The sequence below is a fragment of the Carassius auratus genome, chromosome 41 (genome assembly GCF_003368295.1).
Source record: "Carassius auratus strain Wakin chromosome 41, ASM336829v1, whole genome shotgun sequence".
Taxonomy (NCBI): Eukaryota; Metazoa; Chordata; class Actinopteri; order Cypriniformes; family Cyprinidae; genus Carassius; species Carassius auratus.
This window is the reverse complement of record NC_039283.1, coordinates 8,681,804-8,702,919: the sequence shown is the minus strand read 5'-3', so window position 1 is coordinate 8,702,919 and position 21,116 is coordinate 8,681,804. Positions and strand designations below refer to the sequence as shown.

General features: G+C 35.6%; 1 protein-coding gene across 1 annotated transcript in view; it reads left to right on the top strand.

Moving 5' to 3' along the window:
• The window catches only part of ascc3 (activating signal cointegrator 1 complex subunit 3), a 184,131-nt gene that overhangs the window by 27,451 nt on the left and 135,564 nt on the right, over positions 1-21,116 (top strand). Inside the window, exon 6 of the mRNA XM_026228825.1 lies at positions 15,877-16,078. Coding sequence (XP_026084610.1) covers positions 15,877-16,078 — 202 coding nt within the window. The remainder of the gene's footprint in view (positions 1-15,876; positions 16,079-21,116) is intronic.

The window sequence follows — 21,116 nt, the reverse complement described above, 5'->3', positions numbered from 1 at the left end:
TCAGCGAAAAACACAAATGACTCTGCGATTTAAACTAATTTAAAGCCAAATAGGAGAAACACTGTGTGCCCCGAGACAGTTAGGAGGCTTTTCAATCTGCAAATCACCATCATTTACCATCGATTTACTGTAATAACACTCACTGCACCATGGTATTGGGGTACAAATGTGGGATATTCACATTGAAGAGAAGACCTCAGCTGTGTGGGAGCACTTTAAATTGAATAAGTGAAGACAAAGGCCGTGTGCCCAATATGCAATTTGAATCTGTCCTACCACAACAGATCACCTGAGTTCTGCAAGTAGAATGCCTATAGTATGTTGTTGGTGTAAAAAAAGAGAACTTATTTTATCCGAAATGTAAATCAGTAAATTTACACATAATAAAAACACTTGGAAAATACTTGCAAATATGGCCGTCATAGAAAAAAAGAAGTACAGTGGTCCAGCCTAATAATAATTTGTCGATAGCCTATTGAAAGTATTGCACTTAATAGACCTGTGTGCTTGGTATCACTAGTGCGGTGTCCGTTCTCGGGCAAGTCCTGTCTGCATGAGACGCGCCAATTCTGACTTGCGCTGTTCTGTAGTTTATTAAAAGTTTATTCATTTGTGCATTCTACATTTTGCGTGTCCATATTGCACCAAAATAGACACTGCACTTCCTTGGGTCCGCAGCAACACACTCATGAATTCGATTGGATGAACGGTTCTCAACATAATAAAAAAAACAGACAGACGGACAGAGATTCCTACTTTTATTACATCTACACAGGATCCAACAGTTGTCGTGTCGCGCAACAGATAAAGTCTGTCTACACTGGACCCAACAATGTGACCATTGAAAATCATTTGAGATTTGTGTAAGTATGCCATAAATAGAACACAGCAGCAGTTTACTGTCGAGAATTTGTCAGCTGCTCCACATCCAGTGTAGACAGCATAATGAGTTCTATTGTATTTTATCGCGCCGCACCTCACGCATCCAGTGTAGACACTGTGTTAGAGAGAAAAATATGTTCAGCCCCCTCCCCGCTGAAGCTTTGAATATTTGGTATTGATTACTACTGAAGCTTTGAATCTCAAGAAATGGTATTCGGACTGGCCCTAGTCTGCACTGCACAATTAATCTCTCATTTACATTTTATCTACTCTTTTAATGAGTTATCTAAATTAACTTAAACGCCTCATGTTCAGAAAATCAACAGATATGTCTGTGATTGGTTATAGTGCTCAACACGGCAAACACTGTGAATATAAACATTTGATGCTCTCCAGAACAAAAATACACACTGGATGTTTATTTGCTTATTGGTTAAGTCCATCCCTGTGTGTGTGTGTGTGTGTGTATGTATTGTGCTATTTCAAACCAGTGCTCCTTGTTAATGATCTGTCTAATGCCCCTGAGGCTGGAAATCTAGTAAATGTTTTGTAAGCAGCACAATGAAGACCTGCTGTACATTATGTCTATTTTTTGTTTATCATTGAGCTTGTTTGAAGGTTGCTGTAGGTCTGAGCTTACCTCAACTAAGAACATGGTTGTTTGGGCACCCATAGGCTTTGAGAAGTTGAACTTGCTGGTTTTAAAGCAGCTCAGCCCAGCTGCAACAGCATATTAAGAAGATGAAAGCCAAACACAGTAGTTTAATGTTATTACTGACGTGAGTGAGAGAAGATCACAGCTAAAGACAGCCTTTCCTCTTGGTGATAAATTCTCATTCTTTTTATTTAATGAAAGACCAAAACAGAATTACTTGGTGAATTAAGGTCTTTCATTTTTTATATCTATCTAACACAATTTTAAAGACTAAGAAGAACACACAAAACAATGTGGAGCTTCAAAAGAGTACTGTGTTTCTAAGCTACGGCTTGGAGCGTTTCATGTTTAGAATAGCTTACATGTAAGTGTTTTTTTGGCACATATATAGAACACACACTTTATAGAATGTAAATTCTCTGTATGAATTGGAAACCCAGATGATCTACTATTGTTGACAAAATTAGCAGCATATAACCAGTTCGAAACAATGTAATTCACAATACCATCTTCTGCATGACTGTGTTTCAAGTGTGATGAAGAACCCAGAGGTAATTACAGCTTTATTTTAAACTCATTGTTACGTCAGACAAATGTTTAAACTGTTTTACACAAAATGTAATTATGAATGCTAATAAGCCTGTGGTATTTGGTAGGGTTGGGCGCATATATGGTATGTACGTGACTTCCGGTATTATTTTCTGTGGTATGTATTTTGCTGTACCGTGTATACCATTATATATTCATTAATTCAAATCTTGCATTTATATATTTTTTTCAATATGGTACGCTTTGCAAATTTGAACACAAATGACGATAAAGAGTCGAGGCTGAACATTTTTTTTAGCACTATTAGTAGGGTCCAAGTAAACGCAGCTACTTATAATAATAAAAAATGTTTCTTGAGCAGCATATCAGAATATTAGAATGATTTCTGTAGGATCATGTGACACTGAAGAATGGACTAATGATGCTGAAAATTCAGCTTTGATCAAAACATCCAAATAGATAATTTTAATTGACAATATTTGTGGAATATAGTATATGGAATATATAATATAGTATATGGAATATAGCATATAGAATATAGTATATGGAATTGAGTATAAGAGACCTTGAAAATATTTTTCTCTACAAAAGGGGGTCTACTCAAACACACAATATTTAATTTAATCCATACAGGCCTACCTTATGTTGCATGTTTACACTTTTTGAGAAAAACAATGGCACAATAATAAAAATCCTTTTTTTTTTTTTGTTTTATAAGGTAAAAAATATATATATATATTTTGCCTGTTTATCTTTATTTTTTTTCTCATCACAATATAAAATCGATATCGACTGGACAGTGTGAAATATTGTGATATGAATTTTAGCTCATATCCCCCACCCCTAGCATTTGGCAGACTTAAGAAATGAGGCAAAGTCTGCTTAGAGCCCTGCACAGGCCTCAAATATAGGCACTAGCCCCGCCCCATGTCCAAAAGCTCAGAATTCTTGGCCCAGACTCCAACCGTCTTTTTTTCCACCCACCTTCTCCCAAAACAACTTATACTACTGTTTCAGCTAAAATATGTAATGTCAAAGTGTTTGAATTTCATTGAATTTTTTATTTTTTTTATTTAGAAAAAACATTTGGAGCATTTATCATTAAATGTGAGTTTTTGTTTTTAACAGTTAAAGTAATGACCAAGCCGCAGACAGAGAGTTGACCATAGCCGATGTTTATCAATTTAGCCTTCTCAAATCATCACGGCTTGCCTAAAATTAAATCTATAGTTTTAAAATTGTTCAAGCATATCGCAATGTTAGTTTAAATATTAAACCAATATAAATATGCGCTATTAGAGGCATATCTAATCGTTTGTGTGGAGGGCTAAAGTGCGCTTTAGTGGACATGGAGGCGCTGGTGCAGTCATATTTGCTCATAAAGGCAAGAGTAATACATCACTCAGATATGTATTTGTGTGCACTCAGAATATCAAAAATACTTTGTGCTTTTATAATAAAGATACATAGGCCTACGGGATGCGCTTTCTGCAATTTTGGCGCTTCACAATGATGGACCGAATCTCAGCAAATGCTTGCCTCACAGACTTGATAAAATAAATATCAAAGCTTTAAATTACTACTTTAAAACAGAATAATTCAAATCAAAAACTCTTTTTACGTATAAAAAAAAAAAAAAAAAAAAAAAAGAAATCTGTAAAAAAGCATTTTTCTCTAAAGGCTTGTCCAATGAGGAGGTCAGGATCATCATTTTCATCTTTGCGACATGGATAAAATAATAATAATAATAAAAAAAAAAACTTTTTATAATAATAAATGATTCAAATATCTCCTTACTATTTCCCCCAATACATTCATGGTAATTACTTTTGCTGGGACTTTGTGGTATTTTGACGTGCTGCGTCGCTCGCGTACGTTAGACAGGGTGTATTTAACTTTCTCATTTAGGCTACTTTCTTTAACTTTATTATTTCTTTGATATTTATTTTAGTGTTTTGCAGGCAGCGTTCACTGATGGAAGTGCTCAAACACAAACTGACGAGTTAAATAGGGTGTGTAAGATGAGTGTATTATACTGTATATAATATATATAAAATATATTACATGCATGCACAGTTTAAATCAGCTTTAATCACAAATTTTAAAGTATTAATAAGAAACAAGTATTTTAATTAAACACTATTTATCCAAACAAGAACACATGAAAATGTGCATTTATTTGTCTATTTATTTATTTATTTATTACTCTCGTTCTGGCTAAAATGTATAATAATAATAATAATAATAATAATAATAATAATAATAATAATAACTATATATAGAAGTAAATTAATTGGGGTCAAAATTTATTTGCCAGCAAAATGCCAAAAATAAGTTAAATGGTTTAATGTTTGAAAATGAAACTTGAAGTGAAATGAAGAGATGAAGAAATTATTTCATTAGATGCTGTACATTTTATTTTACACTACAGTATATTGTTACAAAATATTTCATATTTTGATTTAATAATAATCATAGTAAAAATAATTATTTCATTGTCACACTAAATGGGTCAAAATGGTAGGATGTGGCCTATGAAAACTGTCCAACTTTATGGTTAAATAAATAGGTTTGAGTTTAATTAAACCCATGTGTGAACAACCAATTTTCAAGTTTTCCCAAAATTGTTTCCATAAAAGGATGGTTTACATAACAAAAAGGCTTCAGAGTGAAAAGTAATTTTGCATTTATTTATTTATTTTTTCAATTATGGAATCTAGACGATTTAAATGAACAGTTAATTAAACAATTTAATTCCACAATTAATTTCACAAATATAATCGAGTGTTTAATTGTGGAATAATGCCTACTGTATCACCTACTATTTTATTTTTCAAATAGCAAGTTCAGTTAGTAAGCTGCTATTTCACTCTGCACTTAGCCATGCTTTCTTTCTTTTAATCCAGTGTCTGAGTGGGACTGCACCAAACAAAAAAACACACGCACACACACATGCTTTGTGGTTAGTATTATGGAAATTAGTTAATTATTTGTTGGTGCCATGGATAAATAGACCAAACTGGTTGTGTAAATGTGATGCAGGTGTTTTCACTCAAGCTTCTTCACTGGTAATAGAAGAATCAAGAGCTTGTGTCAGGTCTAGAGTTTGTTTGGGATTACTATGTGTGTGTATGTTTCTCATCTCATAATAAATTGGAAGTAGCAACCTACCAAGTGTGCTTGATATCAGCTTTGAATTGTTTTTGATTCGTTAAAACAGACAATTCAAACCGTTCTCAGTTCTACTGACAGTTTTGTTCCTGGGGTTTATATCAGATACCTTACTCAGATATCTTTTGTTTCAACATCATTGTTATGTTTCTTTCATTTTAATCAGTAAGGTCACAGGATGATCAGTGAACAACTCCACACAATGTGCCTTCAGTTGACAAATGCTCCATTTCTTTTTTTGGTATAATGCATCAAACACATTATCCCTTTTTGGGATATTATTTACCTTTATTAACTAAATATTTTATTTTACAAGAATGTAAATACAATTCAATTGTTACACTTTTTTCCTTGACTCTTATGTTGTATTGAAATAATTTGACTTACTTTCAGACAATTTGAGATGTGTCTGGTCTTTTGCTTATTACTTGAAATCATCTTTTTTTTCTTGGTATTTGTAGTTATAACAGTTCAAACACTGTGTAGTTGGATTTTACTGGTATTGTTTTTTTGGAAGTGAAGGCCATTGAACAAGATAGAGACACAAGACTATTCAGTGAGCTTTAGATGGCAATTAAAACAGAAGTGTTGCATATTTAAAATTGTCATTAAAGGGGACGTGTCTGATTAGATCAGGCTGGTCTGTAATGACCTGTCTGAAAACTGAGCTCTGTCACTACTTGGAACTTGAACGTGCATTCAGACAGCTCCATCTCCTGCTTTTTTTGCACACAAAGGTGTCACGTTGGCAGGTCTTGCCTTTCACAGACTGTCTGGCATCAAGTTGAAGAGGCAGGAAGATTGAATCTTTGCACCCTGTCTGTGTCTTTCATGTATGGCTCCCGTTGGACTGCTTTGCTCGTAAAAATTTTTTTTAAAACAGACATAATATATTGGAGAACATATCGAATACATATCAAAAAGTGCATCTGCAGTTTCCGAAAGGGATCAAATCTTTTGAAAAATGCTTGAAATAAGAATTCAGTTTACTGTAATGACATACTGTAGCTTTCAGGACTCAAAATTCCTTTCAGTATCCAAAAAGACTTAATAAAAAAAAGTGTTGTTGTGATATTTTGCTAAATACTGATATCAGATGGATATGCATGAGATAAACACCTTCTGGGTGTATAGAAACATGACTCACCCAGTCATGGAGGTAATAAAGAAGTAGGATAAAGTCAATTATAAGCTTGTTCCTGACTGTGTGTAGCACATACTCCACTGCATATCCTTCCAGAAATTTTAAAAAATGTTTATTATTTAATTCTGATCTTAATGACATGATGACAAATTTCTTAATGACATATATATAGATTTATACTTACAATATATACACTTAAATTACATTATGTAATGTTTTTGTTGTGAATTTTGTTTTTGTGAATTTTTGAGTTGTCCCACCATGCCATATCAGATGGTGGGACAACTCAAAAAGTTCACAAAAACAAAATTCACAACAAAAACATTACATAATGTAAGTTATGTATAAATTAAGAACGGATTCAAGTTCAATAAACTTGGACTTTTTTATTTAACCTGAGCATTGATATTAACAGGGATTTTTGAACTGTGATCTTTTTTAGACTTGTGTTTGAAGAGCAAACTGAAAAGGTTGAATAGAACCACTTCTGTACATCAAAACAAGTTGTATATACTAATTGAAAAGCAAGAAATTTCACAAAACAACATTAATCATCTTAATGGAGACTTGAAACAAACACTACACAAGTTTTACAAAAAAAAAAAAAAAAAAAAAAAGCTACATGGAACTAAAACATTCATTAGTTTTGTCTAACAAATATTTATGTCATCATTAGCCCTATGCTTGGACCAAAAGTAAAAAAAATAAAATAAATTGGTAACAACACTTTTTGGTAATTAAAACACAAATGTGTAACAGGACTAACAGCATCTTTTGGTAAATAAAGCGTTATACTTTACATTAGATTTACAATGTAATTTTTTTGATGTTACACGGCAGTGGCCAGTAAGTTAGGCTTTACATATAAATTGTGGCTGGTGTCCAGAATGTTACACTTTATCTTCAGTTGACAGTTCCTGAGGAGTTACCATGCAAGTACACTGGTATCACAGTGGTGCACCAACTACAACTCGAGATCCAACACCTCCCACATTACATATCCTTAAATCTACGCATTCCACCCACTGGCTGCCATTTCCACCCCTAAACCTACCCATCTTCACCACCTGGATCATATGGTTCCAAATACTCTTATGCATGTAGTTACAAAATGTAGTTATATAATTCCTGTTACACAAGTACTTAATGAAGTGAAAAAGTGTTTTTACCAATTTCCTGTTACACATTTGTACACAAACCATCCTCAGAGTTGTTACATGTGTGTAGTTACAGAAATATTACAGCTGTAGTTACCATGTACCAATGTGTTCTCTCACTATAGTTACATACTAAATAATGTAGTTACTATGTAAGTATACAGGTATTAGGGACACAATATAAAGTTGGACCAAAAAGAAAAAAAAGGAAAGAATAAAAAAGAAGAAAAGCTGTCTAGCTTGTGCTAATCTGAACAGTCTGAAACTTTGTATTGCAAGCACTTCCTGAGGTTGTTTGCCTCTTTGATTAATCGTTTGTTGTATTCCTCAATTGTAAGTCACTTGGGACAAAAGTGTCTGCTAAATGAATAAATGTGGAAGGTGTTTTTTATTGAAAGATGGGGGAGTAAAAACAATATTGTTCCTGACAGCAAACCTGCAGTATGTGTGTGTCAGTGCTCACTCGTGCCACGTGAAGATGAGCTTCACATTTAAATCCTTAAAGGGGGGGTGAACTGCTATTTCATGCATACTGAGTTGTTTACACTGTTAAAGAGTTGGATTCCCATGCTAAACATGGACAAAGTTTCAAAAATGAAGTTGTACGTTTGATTCCAAAAATTCTGTTCCAAAAATACTACTTCCGGTTTGTCACAAGTTTCGGAAAGTTTTTTTCGAGTATGGCTCTGTGTGACGTTAGATGGAGCGGAATTTCCTTATATGGGTCCTGAGGCACTTCTGCCGGAAGAGCGCGTGCTCCCGTATAGCGAGGCTGAGCAGCACAGACATTTCACTGATCAGAGCGATTCACTGATCAGAGCGAGAGCGTCGCGAAATGTCACAAAAGGAGTGTGTTTTTGGTTGCCAGGGCAAGACAACCCTGCACAGATTACCAAAAGAGAAACAGCATTAAGGGACCAGTGGATGGAGTTTATTTTTACAGAGTATCAACAGAGTTGTGCAAGTGTTTGTTCCCTGCATTTCGAAGATGCTTGTTTTACAAACAAGGTCCAGTTTGACGCTGGATTTGCACATCGTTTATTTCTTAAGGATAATGCAGTCCTAACGAAAAAGGGTCATGATCGTGTGTTGGAACCGCATGCAGTGAGTAAAACTGCTTCAAATATCTCTGTGTTGTTAACTTAGCTATCGACGCGTAAAACAACATGCGATGTTGTCATCAAACTGCACTTTCCACATGTACAGCTAAAAAAAAAAAAAAGACGACAAAGAAAGCAAATATATACAGTTTCAGTACATACCACATAGAGACTGATTGCTGATGCTGCTCTTGTTCAATTTCAGCCTCTGGATCTGATTCTGGATCATAAATATACGCTGAATCTGACTGTTAGTCGTGGTTTGTTTTGGTTGGTTTTATCCTCACAGTGTCACAGCTTCCAGACGCGCTCTACGCAAAAGCCTACTGGCGCTCGTGATTCTTTAGCTCCGCCCACACGTCACGCCTCCAGGCACTCGTGTTTTTCTGGGAAAAATCGGTACAGACTATCTTTCTCTCAGAATATAATAAAACTAAAGACTTTTTGGAGTTATGAAGGATGCAGTACTACTCTATAGGTACTCAAGATTAACAGGATATTGAGTGAAAACGAGCATTTCACCCCCCCTTTAAAGCACAGAATTTTTTTTAAAACGTCTACCAACTATCAAGTGTAGGGCCTGGAGATATGACAGAAATCTAAAATATCAAAATATTAATATTTTTTCTATAACATTAGAAAATTTGTTATTTAACTGTTTTGCTTTTCCTTTTTGTTGTTTAATTCAGTAAATTATATATATATATATATTGTTGTAAAATAATGCCATACGAACATTGCTCATGACTTCATTTACAGTTTCTTTGCAGTTATACCGGATGCAAGTTATGCATCATGGTTCAAACATAATAAATACATAAATAAATAAAATAAAAAAATCAATAAACAAAGCTGTTTATGGTGTCATATAGTTATATTTATCAGCTTGCTAACAGAGGTGTTTTCTGTGCCTCCTAGCCAAGACTATGCTTGAACTGTATCGAACTAAACATTTTGTACACAGGTTTTTCCTGGGTCAGAATTGGTCTTCGGTGGTGGCTGACCGACATGGTCATCCACATACACCAAAGAGTACCCTAGTACCCACATGATCTGCAAGTCCAATATTGACAATAAATGTTAAATTTAAAACAAATACACAGAAACTGTTTTTTTTTTTTTATCCTATCCATGAAAAAACGATCACTGTCATCTTTTCTTGACCTCTTTGCAAAAAAAGCTGTGATTTTTCCATGACTGGCTTTCATAGTTAAGAAAGATAAAATCCTTTTTTGATAGACCTGAAAATGATTTTAGTATAATCATATCAATTAAAAACGTAACGTTAAAAGGTATAATAGTTTTTTTCCCCATTTAAAATGTAATAAAATTAGCAGCTAGCTATAGCAACAGATCTAGTTTCATCTCACTCCAGTCTAACTTTAAACTAAATAATTTTATAGGTAATTTACTACACATTGTCATAGGCCTATACATACTGTGGATTATTAAGGCTAATTTTACTTAACACTCTTGCTAAATGGGGTAAGCACACTTACTTTCTCATTCCAGATGTGTATGTTCTTCTAAGAAGTAATGATTTGTTATACACCGATTCAGACACTGACGGGCAGACCAATTGTTTTAACCATTCATTATAAAGAATCGGCTCAACGGAGTCATTAGGTCACAAATCAGACTTTAGCGGACATGTTGTGTGGGAATCCTGGCTTTTAGGACATCACGAAAGATTTGTCAACACACACACACACACACTCAAAACACCTCATAACTGTATAGATTTTTTTTATTTATATATATGGTGCTGAATAATTTTGGTCCCAATTTTATTAATATTATCATTATCAATATTATTATTATTATTATTATTAATCAATTTCACTAGTGGTCCAGTGTATGAAGATTTTTTGGGTATAATATGTCGCAGTTCACTTTATTTTGCTATACTCACCTGCATAAATATATTATAGTGTCCTGCACCTACTAATAAAAATATACATCTGGTGTCTGAATAATTGCTGGTTTGACTGTGTATTAATTCTTGGTAAAACTACTAAGTAATTCAGTCGAGAGCAGTGTGTGATTTTTCTTTCTTTCATTTTCTTGGATTAACTAACATTACAGCAGCTATATATAGCTAAATTAGGCGTGGTCACTTTAAGAGACCATGAATCCATCCAATATAATGCACATACATTATTATTTTTTTTTTACTTTTTACTTTCATTTAAGACATAACCGACCGTTTAATTCGAACATGCTTTCCAAGACGGTATGAATTTGACGGTATTTGTATTTGACGGTACAAGAGCAAAATAAGGCAAATTCAGTGTTTAGGCATTTTGAGACGCATCTCTCTGCATGAGCTCCAGAACACCGCGGTGCTGAATTGGACTTTCCCATCCTTTTCTGTTTGTTTAAACTGCGATATGTATTTGTTCGTTCAGGTGCAGGGGGAAGTTCGAGGAGAACTTCACAAAGGAGAGCTGGGTTCAGTGTTGCTGTCTGTGATATGCGACTCTCTCTCTCCGCCTGCTCACCGAACATAGACGAATAACAGCTTCTCAGTTGAGCTTTTCAGTGTCTTGTGTTTGAATGCTTTAAACTCTTTTTAATGTTTATATCAACAAGTGGCAAGGCTTAAAAACATGTTAAAATGGTAAGCTTTTGTGACCACAAGCAGCAGTGGCCTGTCAACTATCCTGAGCGTCTTTTTAGGCTGGCCTCAGCCAGACTGTTGAGATCGCCAGGGGCACCCCCTCAGCTGTGTGCCCCTATAATCGTCACCACCTTTCACCCCACTAGCGACGACCCTGGGATCAGCTGATTTTTATGTGAGGGAGAGGGCAAAGACAGAACTGAAGACGGAAAGTGCCCGCGTGGGGGTTGAGCGCTGTGCTCGTTCTCTCCGTCACTCCGTCAGTAGTCTGCTTCACTCACAAAACCCAATTACAGATCAAATAAGGCTTTGGCAGGACAAAAAATCGTTTTGGCGGCCGCCAAAACATTTTAAATGTAGGAAAAACCCTGGTACATTCTCCTAAACATCTCCCGTGGTTTTCCACGAAAAAGGTGTACAAGTGATGGTGGAATTTTTTTGTTGTTGTGTGAACTGTCTAGTGAGCAGTACTCATGGAGGGACAGTTTAGCAAAGTGTTCAGGTAACAGGAATGAAAGACGTGTTGTGAAAGGGAGAGCAGATGGGTTTGCCGTGGGTGAGCCTTTTAGAAGAGATAAAGCAGAGATCATTCAGACAATCAGCCCATGCCCCGATGCAATCATCTCATCTCATCTGCTTTCAAGAGCTATTGGGCTTTTTATTGAGCTGTTGTGCTGCAGACAGAGGCAGTCTGATAGCTCTTTAACCCTCTGATAGGGTTAATATTAAACCCTAGCCTTTACTTCGCTGGTGGAACTTAGTCTTACAAGAGCTGAGCCAAAATAGTTTTGTATAGATGAATGGAGCAAAAATACCTTTAGATGCTGAGCTGCTTTCATCAGCAACGAGAGACCAACTTCCCACAAGTCCCACAAGTTAATGATTTCAACAGTTGACCTGTAGTTTCATTTTATCTAGTCATTTACTGTCAGACTGGATGACAGCATTATTTGTGCATTCACAGCTCAGTCAGTTTTTCTGTTTATATTTAGCTTTTAAAGCTTTTTGATGACACTGACCTCCAAATACCATGGTTCCATTGCAAAGGACTTTCTTAAAGCAGTTTTAATGTTTTATATTATTAGGGGGAACTTGTGCAACAGAAAGGCTTTATTGTTTATCACTTGTTGCTTTTATGTCATACTTGTTTAGGTGTTATGTATAGTGAATTTACTATGGATTAGGGTGCACTTGTGCATAATGCAAGTTTAAGGTGGCTCTGATGTGGCATCATTTATACAGAAGTTTACCATTGGTTAATAATCTTAAAGTTCCCATATTGTCAAAGTTGACATTTCCTGGCTTTTTTCACAGTAACTGAGGTCTAGGGACTATTTAACTACCATAAACATTTCAAAACAGTAAGTCCACAATAAAATGCACACAGCCTTCTTAAAATAGCTGTGATTTTTTACGAACCATTGTGACTTCCTTAAAAAGTTGACGTCAGAACTACACAGTCACCTCCTTCAGTCACCTCCCTGAGCACTGCCCAGCGTCCCACTCTCCTTCTGTCAAACCCCCAAACAACATTGCGTCCATGCCCTTGCGGAGCATTGAGCAACAACAGCACTGAAACATGTCAAAAAGATGGGCCGAGATGTTACGTTACACTCTCACTCAAAGGATGGATGATCTGACAGGATTGTTACTATGAGGTGAATCACATCTAACGTGTAAGACAAACGCATCGTGTCTATCTAGCACATCATGTTGAAGATGTATACCCAATTCAATTTCAGCAGGCAGCTATTTTCGAAGCTACATTATTGTTCCAGCCACAATAAATCACAACAATGTATATACTAGAGGTTGACAGATGTATTGGTTTTGCCGATTAATCGGCACCGATAGTTGATTGCTGGAACAATCGGTTATCGGCAAGAATCCATGGCGATTAGTTTTCTGGGTTGTGTGCGTTGCTGAAACGGCTGAGAAGACTCTGTTTTCATTCTACAGCACTAGAGCGGCCTCTAGTAGTTGAAATCACTGACAGCATGTGCTATTTATTTAGAAACGTGATGCTGCATGCTGAACAGAGTGAGAACTTTGGATTTAAATGCAGTTGACAGAAAATCCTGCCCTGCCACTGAGAGCCATTCACATACTTTTCCATTAAATTACATTATATTCATCCAATTCATTATTAATGTACATAATGAATTTGTTTATTGAGCATTTTCATCGAAACATTTGTCTTTCTGTGGCTCTAATAAAGTCTGTATGCTTCATTTATAGAGCTGTAGTATAGATCGCTCTTTCCGTTTGCTCCATTTTTTAAACACTGCACTTCAAACTTATCTATGCCTCATTGATCATTCTTGAAGTAAACTTGTGTTCGTTTGGTAAATAAACTTTTTTTTAGACCACTGCTCAAGCTGAACGTGATGCGCCTGTAGTGTGTGTGATACCGGTGAGTTCTTAATGTTTGTTACACACATAATTTTGGTGTTTTTGGAAAGATGACCCTTCGGGCTTTACTTTTTATCAACCAGATTTGATAATCCTCAAAAATATTAAAAGTTATAGACACTGAAGTGTCTTTTTTTATAAATATAAAAATACATGAATTCAATACTGGAGCAATCTAGAAAAGTAATGTGTTGAAAGTCACATGTCTCATGAGTTTTTTTTTTTTTAAATCAGAAGAAGGTATCATGAAAAATGAGATTCCTGAAAATATTTTTCTTGGACTGTCTACACCGCCAACCCCCCAAATATGAAAAAAATATTTACCAACTTTATTGAAGGCTTCTACAAACTATTTTTGTCATTAAACATACCACTGCATATTTTTTTTTAAATGATAAAATATTAGACAGAAACTTAGAAATCATATAAGTGATTTATATGAGCACTAGAAAAAAATAAAAAAAATAATAATTTGAGTAAGAAAAATAAATAAAATAAAAAATATTTAACTTTGTTTGCCAATTACAGAACATCCTGATATTGCTAGAAATGCAGCATTTTACTACTACTAAAATGAAACAAACATATTTATTTTTTTAGGGATAATCACACAATGTTTTTTCCTTGTTTTAATTTTAATAATAAAATCCCCTTTGTTTGCCAAAAAAAAGTTTGCTTAATTTTCAGTAATTAAAAGATAAATTAAATTAAAGTTTAATGTTTTGAATTGATAACAATAAAAATGAAAATGTATAAGTTTCATGATTTTAATTAATTAGACATGCTTTATGATTAATAACTTTAATTTAACTATTAAAAAGGAGCGGAGAAAATTTTAATGTAAAAAAACTGAATCCAACAAATTTAAACGGAAATAACTGAATTTGGGAAAATAACAAAATTTGGATTTAGGAAAAAATAAAACAGATTTCATAGGGCCCTATTAGAGTGTGGTAATTTCAACATTTACTATTATTATTATTATTATTATTATTATTATTATTATTATTATTATTATTGTTACTTCTATTATTATTATTATTACTACTGCTAATATAGTTCAGTAGAGTCTTTAATTTTTTAAATAAAGCACTATTTTAGTTTTTTTCAGTATCCATTTTAAAAACTATCAGTTAATTAATTAGTATCAGCCAGTTTGGTCCAACCTAGCTATCGGTATCTGCAAAATCCACTATCGGTCGACCTCTAGTATATACAATTACAAATGATTATATATAAATTGTCAGTTTGTTGTTTTACACACATGCAAAGACATTTTTTTCATACAGGACATTGTGAGATATATGGCAAGACATCTGTAGACTCATCCATAACAACAGAAAACAATACTTTATTGAACCTTTTCAATAAATGTGTGCTGCAAACACGAGCGATTTTGATTAATGTTTCTGTCCAGTACGCTCATTTTATCTTGTGTAACCATAGCTGTTATCGGTTTGTTTGTCTGGCAGTGGCTGCAGATATGCAATAAAATTAAAAATTTGAGGCTGTATTATGTAGATTCTGGCACCCAACATCACAACAAGATGATATTTTAAGCTCCTTACGTAGCCGAATCTTTGCTGGTTTGAGTGGGTCGCCTCCGGTTTCCCCTCTGTTTCGCTGCCTCCAGCTAGCGCTGTGACGTTGGCTGACCCTAGTTACCTGAGGTTGGTCTGGCCGTGCGTCACTCAAAAAACATCAGGCCAATCATAGAGGCTTATGAATATTAACTAGACAGGCTAATATCGACCGGTTCTTAGCAGACCTCCTGAGAAAGAAGCTGTAAGAATATAATGAGATATCTTTTTGGTAATTATACCCCAAATTTATATTCTTAAGGACATCAAAGCCTAAAACAAAACTCTGGAAAAGTGTACAATATGGGACCTTTAATAGAAGTGGCATTACACAAACTATGTAAATGCATCTTTTTTAATTGTTTCAGATGCATCTTCTGTTCCAATGTTTTTGAAAATGTTACACATTAATAATTGCCAGTACCACCTGATTTTCAGTGACTATTTATTTGTTTGTTTGCTTATTTATGGTTTGTTCTGAATAGTGCAGTCCAAATTAAATGAATTTTCAGTAGATTCAGTGACACTAGAAATATATAACTATTATTTTTGTTACTATTATTACTACATTTTGCCCTGTTGTTATTTTGTTTATGGCTACTAAAGGAATGCTTAAAGGGATGAGAGATGAATCCGCCAAGCCCACATACGGCTGCCAGGTGACCATCCAGTCCGAGCAGGAGAAGCACATGATGAAGATTTACAGAAAAGAAGAGAAGAAGGAGAGGAAACGTGAGAAAAGAGGGGATGAAGGGGATACCTGTGAAAACACCTTTCATTTTGACCCCAAAGAGCTCAGACTGCAGAGGTGAGCACCTGTCTGTCTCTGTCTGTTTCTGTCTCTCCATCTTTATCTCTGTCTGTGTCTCCCGTCTGTTTCTACATCTGTCTTTGTATGTCTATTCGTCTGTCTCTTTCTCTTTCTGTCTCTGTCTGTCTCCGTCTGTCTCTGTCTGTCTCTCGGTCTGTATCTCTGTCTCTCTCTCTCTCTCTCTCTCTATCTCTCTCAATTCAATTTAAATTCAATTCAAATGAGCTTTATTGGCATGACTGTGAAACAGCACAATGTTGCCAAAGCAATAAACAGTGAACAAGTTATACAGATATATATCTATCTCTGTCTGTCTGTGTGTGTCTCTGTCTGTCTCTGTCTGTCTCTCGGTCTGTATCTCTGTCTCTCTGTCTCTCTCTCTCTCTCTCTCTCTCTGTCTGTCTGTGTCTCTGTCTGTCTCCGTCTGTCTCTCTGTCTGTCTCTCTCTCTGTCTGTCTCTCTTTCTGTCTGTCTCTCTCTCTGTCTCTCTCTGTCTGTATCTCTGTCTCTCTCTCTCTGTCTGTCTCCGTCTGTCTCCATCTGTCTCTCTGTCTGTCTCCGTCTGTCTCTCTTTCTCTCTGTCTGTCTCTATCTGTATCTCTGTCTGTCTCTCTTTCTCTCTGTCTGTCTCTCTCTGTATCTCAGTCTGTCTCTTCATTTGTCTCTGTCTGTCTCTCCGTCTGTCTCTGTCTGTCTGTCTGTCTGTCTTTCTCTTTCATTACGTGAACAAGCACCTCTCTACATATCAGAGTGTGGCCTATTGAAAAGAGGAAGAGAGAGAAAGCGTGATAAAACTGCTATCTGGAGCTTCTGCAGAAGGGATTTTCTCTTAATGTTTAATTTCACAGGATGAAAAAGAGCAATGATCTGTTTAATTAAAAATGCTGCCGTCCAAATGAGGCAGAGCATGAGGAGAGAGATTAGAGATGAGGTGTTAATACCTCACACGTCTCCTCGCGTTCTCAGCCTTTCAATCATCCCACTGCAAGACAACAACCAAACAAAAATAACTCTGAAAACCCCAGCTTTAAATGGGATCCATGACAAACTCTCATCTGTCGTACCTGAATTTCCTCAATTTGCCACACAGATGTCTCTTTTGTAAGATTTGAAGCATTTTATTTGGAGTAATAAGATATTTGGGTATTAATGAATTTTGTTGTCAAGCTAGTAACTTTGAATATATTTGAGGATATTATGCCTTCAGAAAGATAGCAGTTTTGTGTGCTGAAGATTTTTGATATTACAAAGTGCTTTCTGGAGAGATAATTCAGTGTTGATATTTCCAAAAATATCCGCTCCGTAATTATCATTGCATTTGGAAATGCAATCATTTTAAATTTTAAATTGTTATCTACTGACAAATATAACAAAAACACAAAAAGCAAAACAGAGACATTTACTTCACCCCAAAGAGTCTGCAAAATGGATGGTGTAATTTTTAACAGAGTTGACACGCAAGTTGTATATATATATATGTGTGTGTGTGTGTGTGTGTGCGTGTGTGCGTGCGTGTGTGTGTGTGTATTAGGGCTGTCAAAATTGCTCAAAAATGACGTTCGAATATTCCCTCTAAAAAATACACGAATATTCGAACTATTCGAACATCTGGTTGCGCATGTTGTCAATGCATTACGTCAATAACAGGACAAAATAATACAGAGACATAACTCCTTGTATAGGTAGTCTATTTAAGTTTAAACATATATGGCAACGTATTACAGACACAAAAACAATGAAATCAACTAATGGCCAAGACTGCAGACCTCATGCACTCTCACCCTCACGTTCTCTGCGCAAAACGGTTTAAATGAACAAACTAATTTTTGTGCAAGCAATTTAAGGTCGCGACTGTTGTCCCAGATATAGCAGGATTCATTCAGTGATTGAAACAAATATCATTAAAATTAATTGAAGTTTCACAGCATATAGAGCTGGCATTGAATGCTCCGAGCGAGCTGTGCTGTGGTAAACATGGAACTTTTCCTTGACATGAAACGATAAATAATCAAACCTCGGATCCATTGCTTGACAGAACTCCCCGAAGCCTTCCCCATCCGCAATACTGATCGGTCTCATGTCCTTACAAATGAACGAAATTATTTTATCCGTTATGGCCTCTTGTCGTGTTGTGGCGGGCGATGCAAAGTAACGTTAAGTGTCAAGACGTGACTGTTTAGCTGGAGTTCCACACATTATGCCATGCTCATTTGGGTGCACATTTCTGAGATGTGACCTCATGTTGCTAGTGGTCGAATGGTATGCTAACTGTGTCTTAAATTTCAATTCAATTCAATTCAAGTTTTTGTATAGCGCTTTTTACAATACAAATCGTTACAAAGCAACTTTACAGAAAATTATGTTTCTACAATATTTAGTAGTAGCTAGTAGTTTGTGCACGTTTGACAGGATTTTATAAAAAATAAAAAATAATAATAATAATACAAGACGTAGTCAGCTAGACGATGAACTATCAGTATTATTAATTAATAGTTATTATATGATGCAGTCACACATGTAGCAATATTTGTTAGTTCTGTTTGTTGATTCAAGGTTAGCATCATCTGGGGTCCTCTGAGGGTCAGCATCATCTCTTCTCAGGTGTTCTGGATCCAGACTGGAGCTTGTGTAAACCCTAGTTACATTTACATCCCGTGGCAAAACATAGAAACAAAATAGAGACATCATTAGCATAGCTGCTTATCCAACAAAGTAAAATTAGTTTAACACAAGCTAATGAATAAAATGCACATTTGATCAGATGCAACTACTCTCACAATTTAAAAGCTACATTATTCGTATGCTTGGCGAAAGAGATGTGTTTTTAATCTAGATTTAAACAGAGAGAGTGTGTCTGAACCCCGAACATTATCAGGAAGGCTATTCCAGAGTTTGGGAGCCAAATGTGAGAAAGCTCTACCTCCTTTAGTGGACTTTGCTATCCTAGGAACTACCAAAAGTCAAGCGTTTTGTGACCTTAGGGTGCGTGATGGGTTGTAGCGTGGTAGAAGGCTAGTTAGGTACGCAGGAGCTAAACCATTTAGGGCCTTATAGGTAAGTAATGATAATTTGTAACTGATACGGAACTTAATAGGTAGCCAGTGCAGAGACTGTAAAATTGGGGTAATATGATCATATTTTCTTGACCTCGTAAGGACTCAAGCTGCTACATTTTGGACTACCTGTAGCTTGTTTATTGAAGAAGCAGGACAACCACCTAGAAGTGCATTACAATAGTCCAGTCTAGAGGTCATAAATGCATGAACTAGCTTTTCTGCATCAGAAACAGATAACATGTTTCGTAGCTTGGCAATGTTTCTTAGATGGAAGAATGCAGTTTTTGTAACATTGGAAATATGACTTTCAAAAGACATATTGCTGTCTAATATAACAACCAGATTTCTGACTGTAGAGGAAGTAACAGTACATCTGTCTAGTTGCAGATTGTTAATCTACAAGATTCTGTGTAGTGCTTTTTGGTCCAATAATTTATATCTCTGTCTTATCCGAATTTAATTGGAGAAAATTATTTGTCATCCAATCTTTTACATTTTTAACACACTCTGTTAGCTTAGATAATTGGGAAGTTTCATCTGGTCTCGTTGAGATATATAGCTGAGTATCATCAGCATAACAGTGGAAGCTAATTCCGTATTTTCTAATAATATTACCAAGGGGCAACATGTATATTGAAAATAGAAGGGGACCTAGGACGGATCCTTGTGGCACTCCATATTTTACTGATGATAAATGAGATGACACCCCATTTAAGTAAACAAAATGGTAGCGATCGGACAGGTAGGATCTAAACCATCTTAGAGCCTGCCCTTGAATACCTGTATAGTTTTGTAATCGATCTAGGAGTATGTCATGATCTATGGTGTCGAACGCAGCACTAAGATCAAGTAAGACTAGAAATGAGATGCAGCCTTGATCTGACGAAAGGAGCAGGTCATTAGTAATTTTAACAAGTGCAGTTTCTGTGCTATGGTGGGGCCTAAAACCTGACTGAAATTCTTCATACAGATAATCTTTATGCAGGAAGGTGCTCAATTGAGCAGACACAACTTTTTCTAAAATTTTAGACATAAATGGAAGATTTGAAATAGGCCTATAATTTGCCAGTACACTACGATCTAGTTTTGGTTTCTTAATAAGAGGCTTGATAACCGCCAGCTTGAATGGTTTTGGGACGTGACCTAAAGATAACGACGAGTTAATGATATTGAGAAGCGGTTCTTCGGCTACAGGTAACGCTCTTTCAGTAATTTAGTGGGTACAGGATCTAATAAACATGTTGTTGGTTTAGATACAGTGATAAGTTTATTTAGCTCTTCCTGTCCTATATTTGTAAAACACTGCAGTTTATCTTTGGGTGCGATGGATGGAACTGAAGTGTTAGACGCTGTAGAATCTACATTCGCTGTTGTATTTCTAATGTTATTTATTTTATCAGTGAAGAAATTCATAAAGTAATTACTATTTAACGTTGGTGGAATATTTGAATCCGGTGGCGTCTGGTAATTTGTTAACTTAGCCACTGTGCTAAATAAAAACCTTGGATTGTTTTGGTTATTTTCTATGAGTTTGTGTATATGCTCTGCCCTAGCAGTTTTTAGAGCCTGTCTATAGCTGGACATACTGTTTTTCCATGCAATTCTAAAAACTTCTAAGTTAGTTTCTCTACATTTGCGTTCAAGACTACGAGTTACTTTCTGGAGAGAGTGAGTATTACTGTTATACCATGGTACAGTACGTTTTTCTCTAACCTTTTTCAATTTGATGGGGGCAACAGCTTCTAGTGTATTAGAGAAAATAGTGCCCATGTTGTCAGTAATTTCGTCTAATTCATGTGTATTTTTGGGTACAAATAGCAGTTGAGATAGATCAGGCAGGTTATTTGCGAATCTTTCTTTGGTGGCTGGAACAATTGTTCTGCCCAGACGGTATCGCTGACACATATAGTTAATATCAGTTATACGCAGCATGCACGATACAAGGAAATGGTCTGTAATATCATCACTTTGAGGTACAA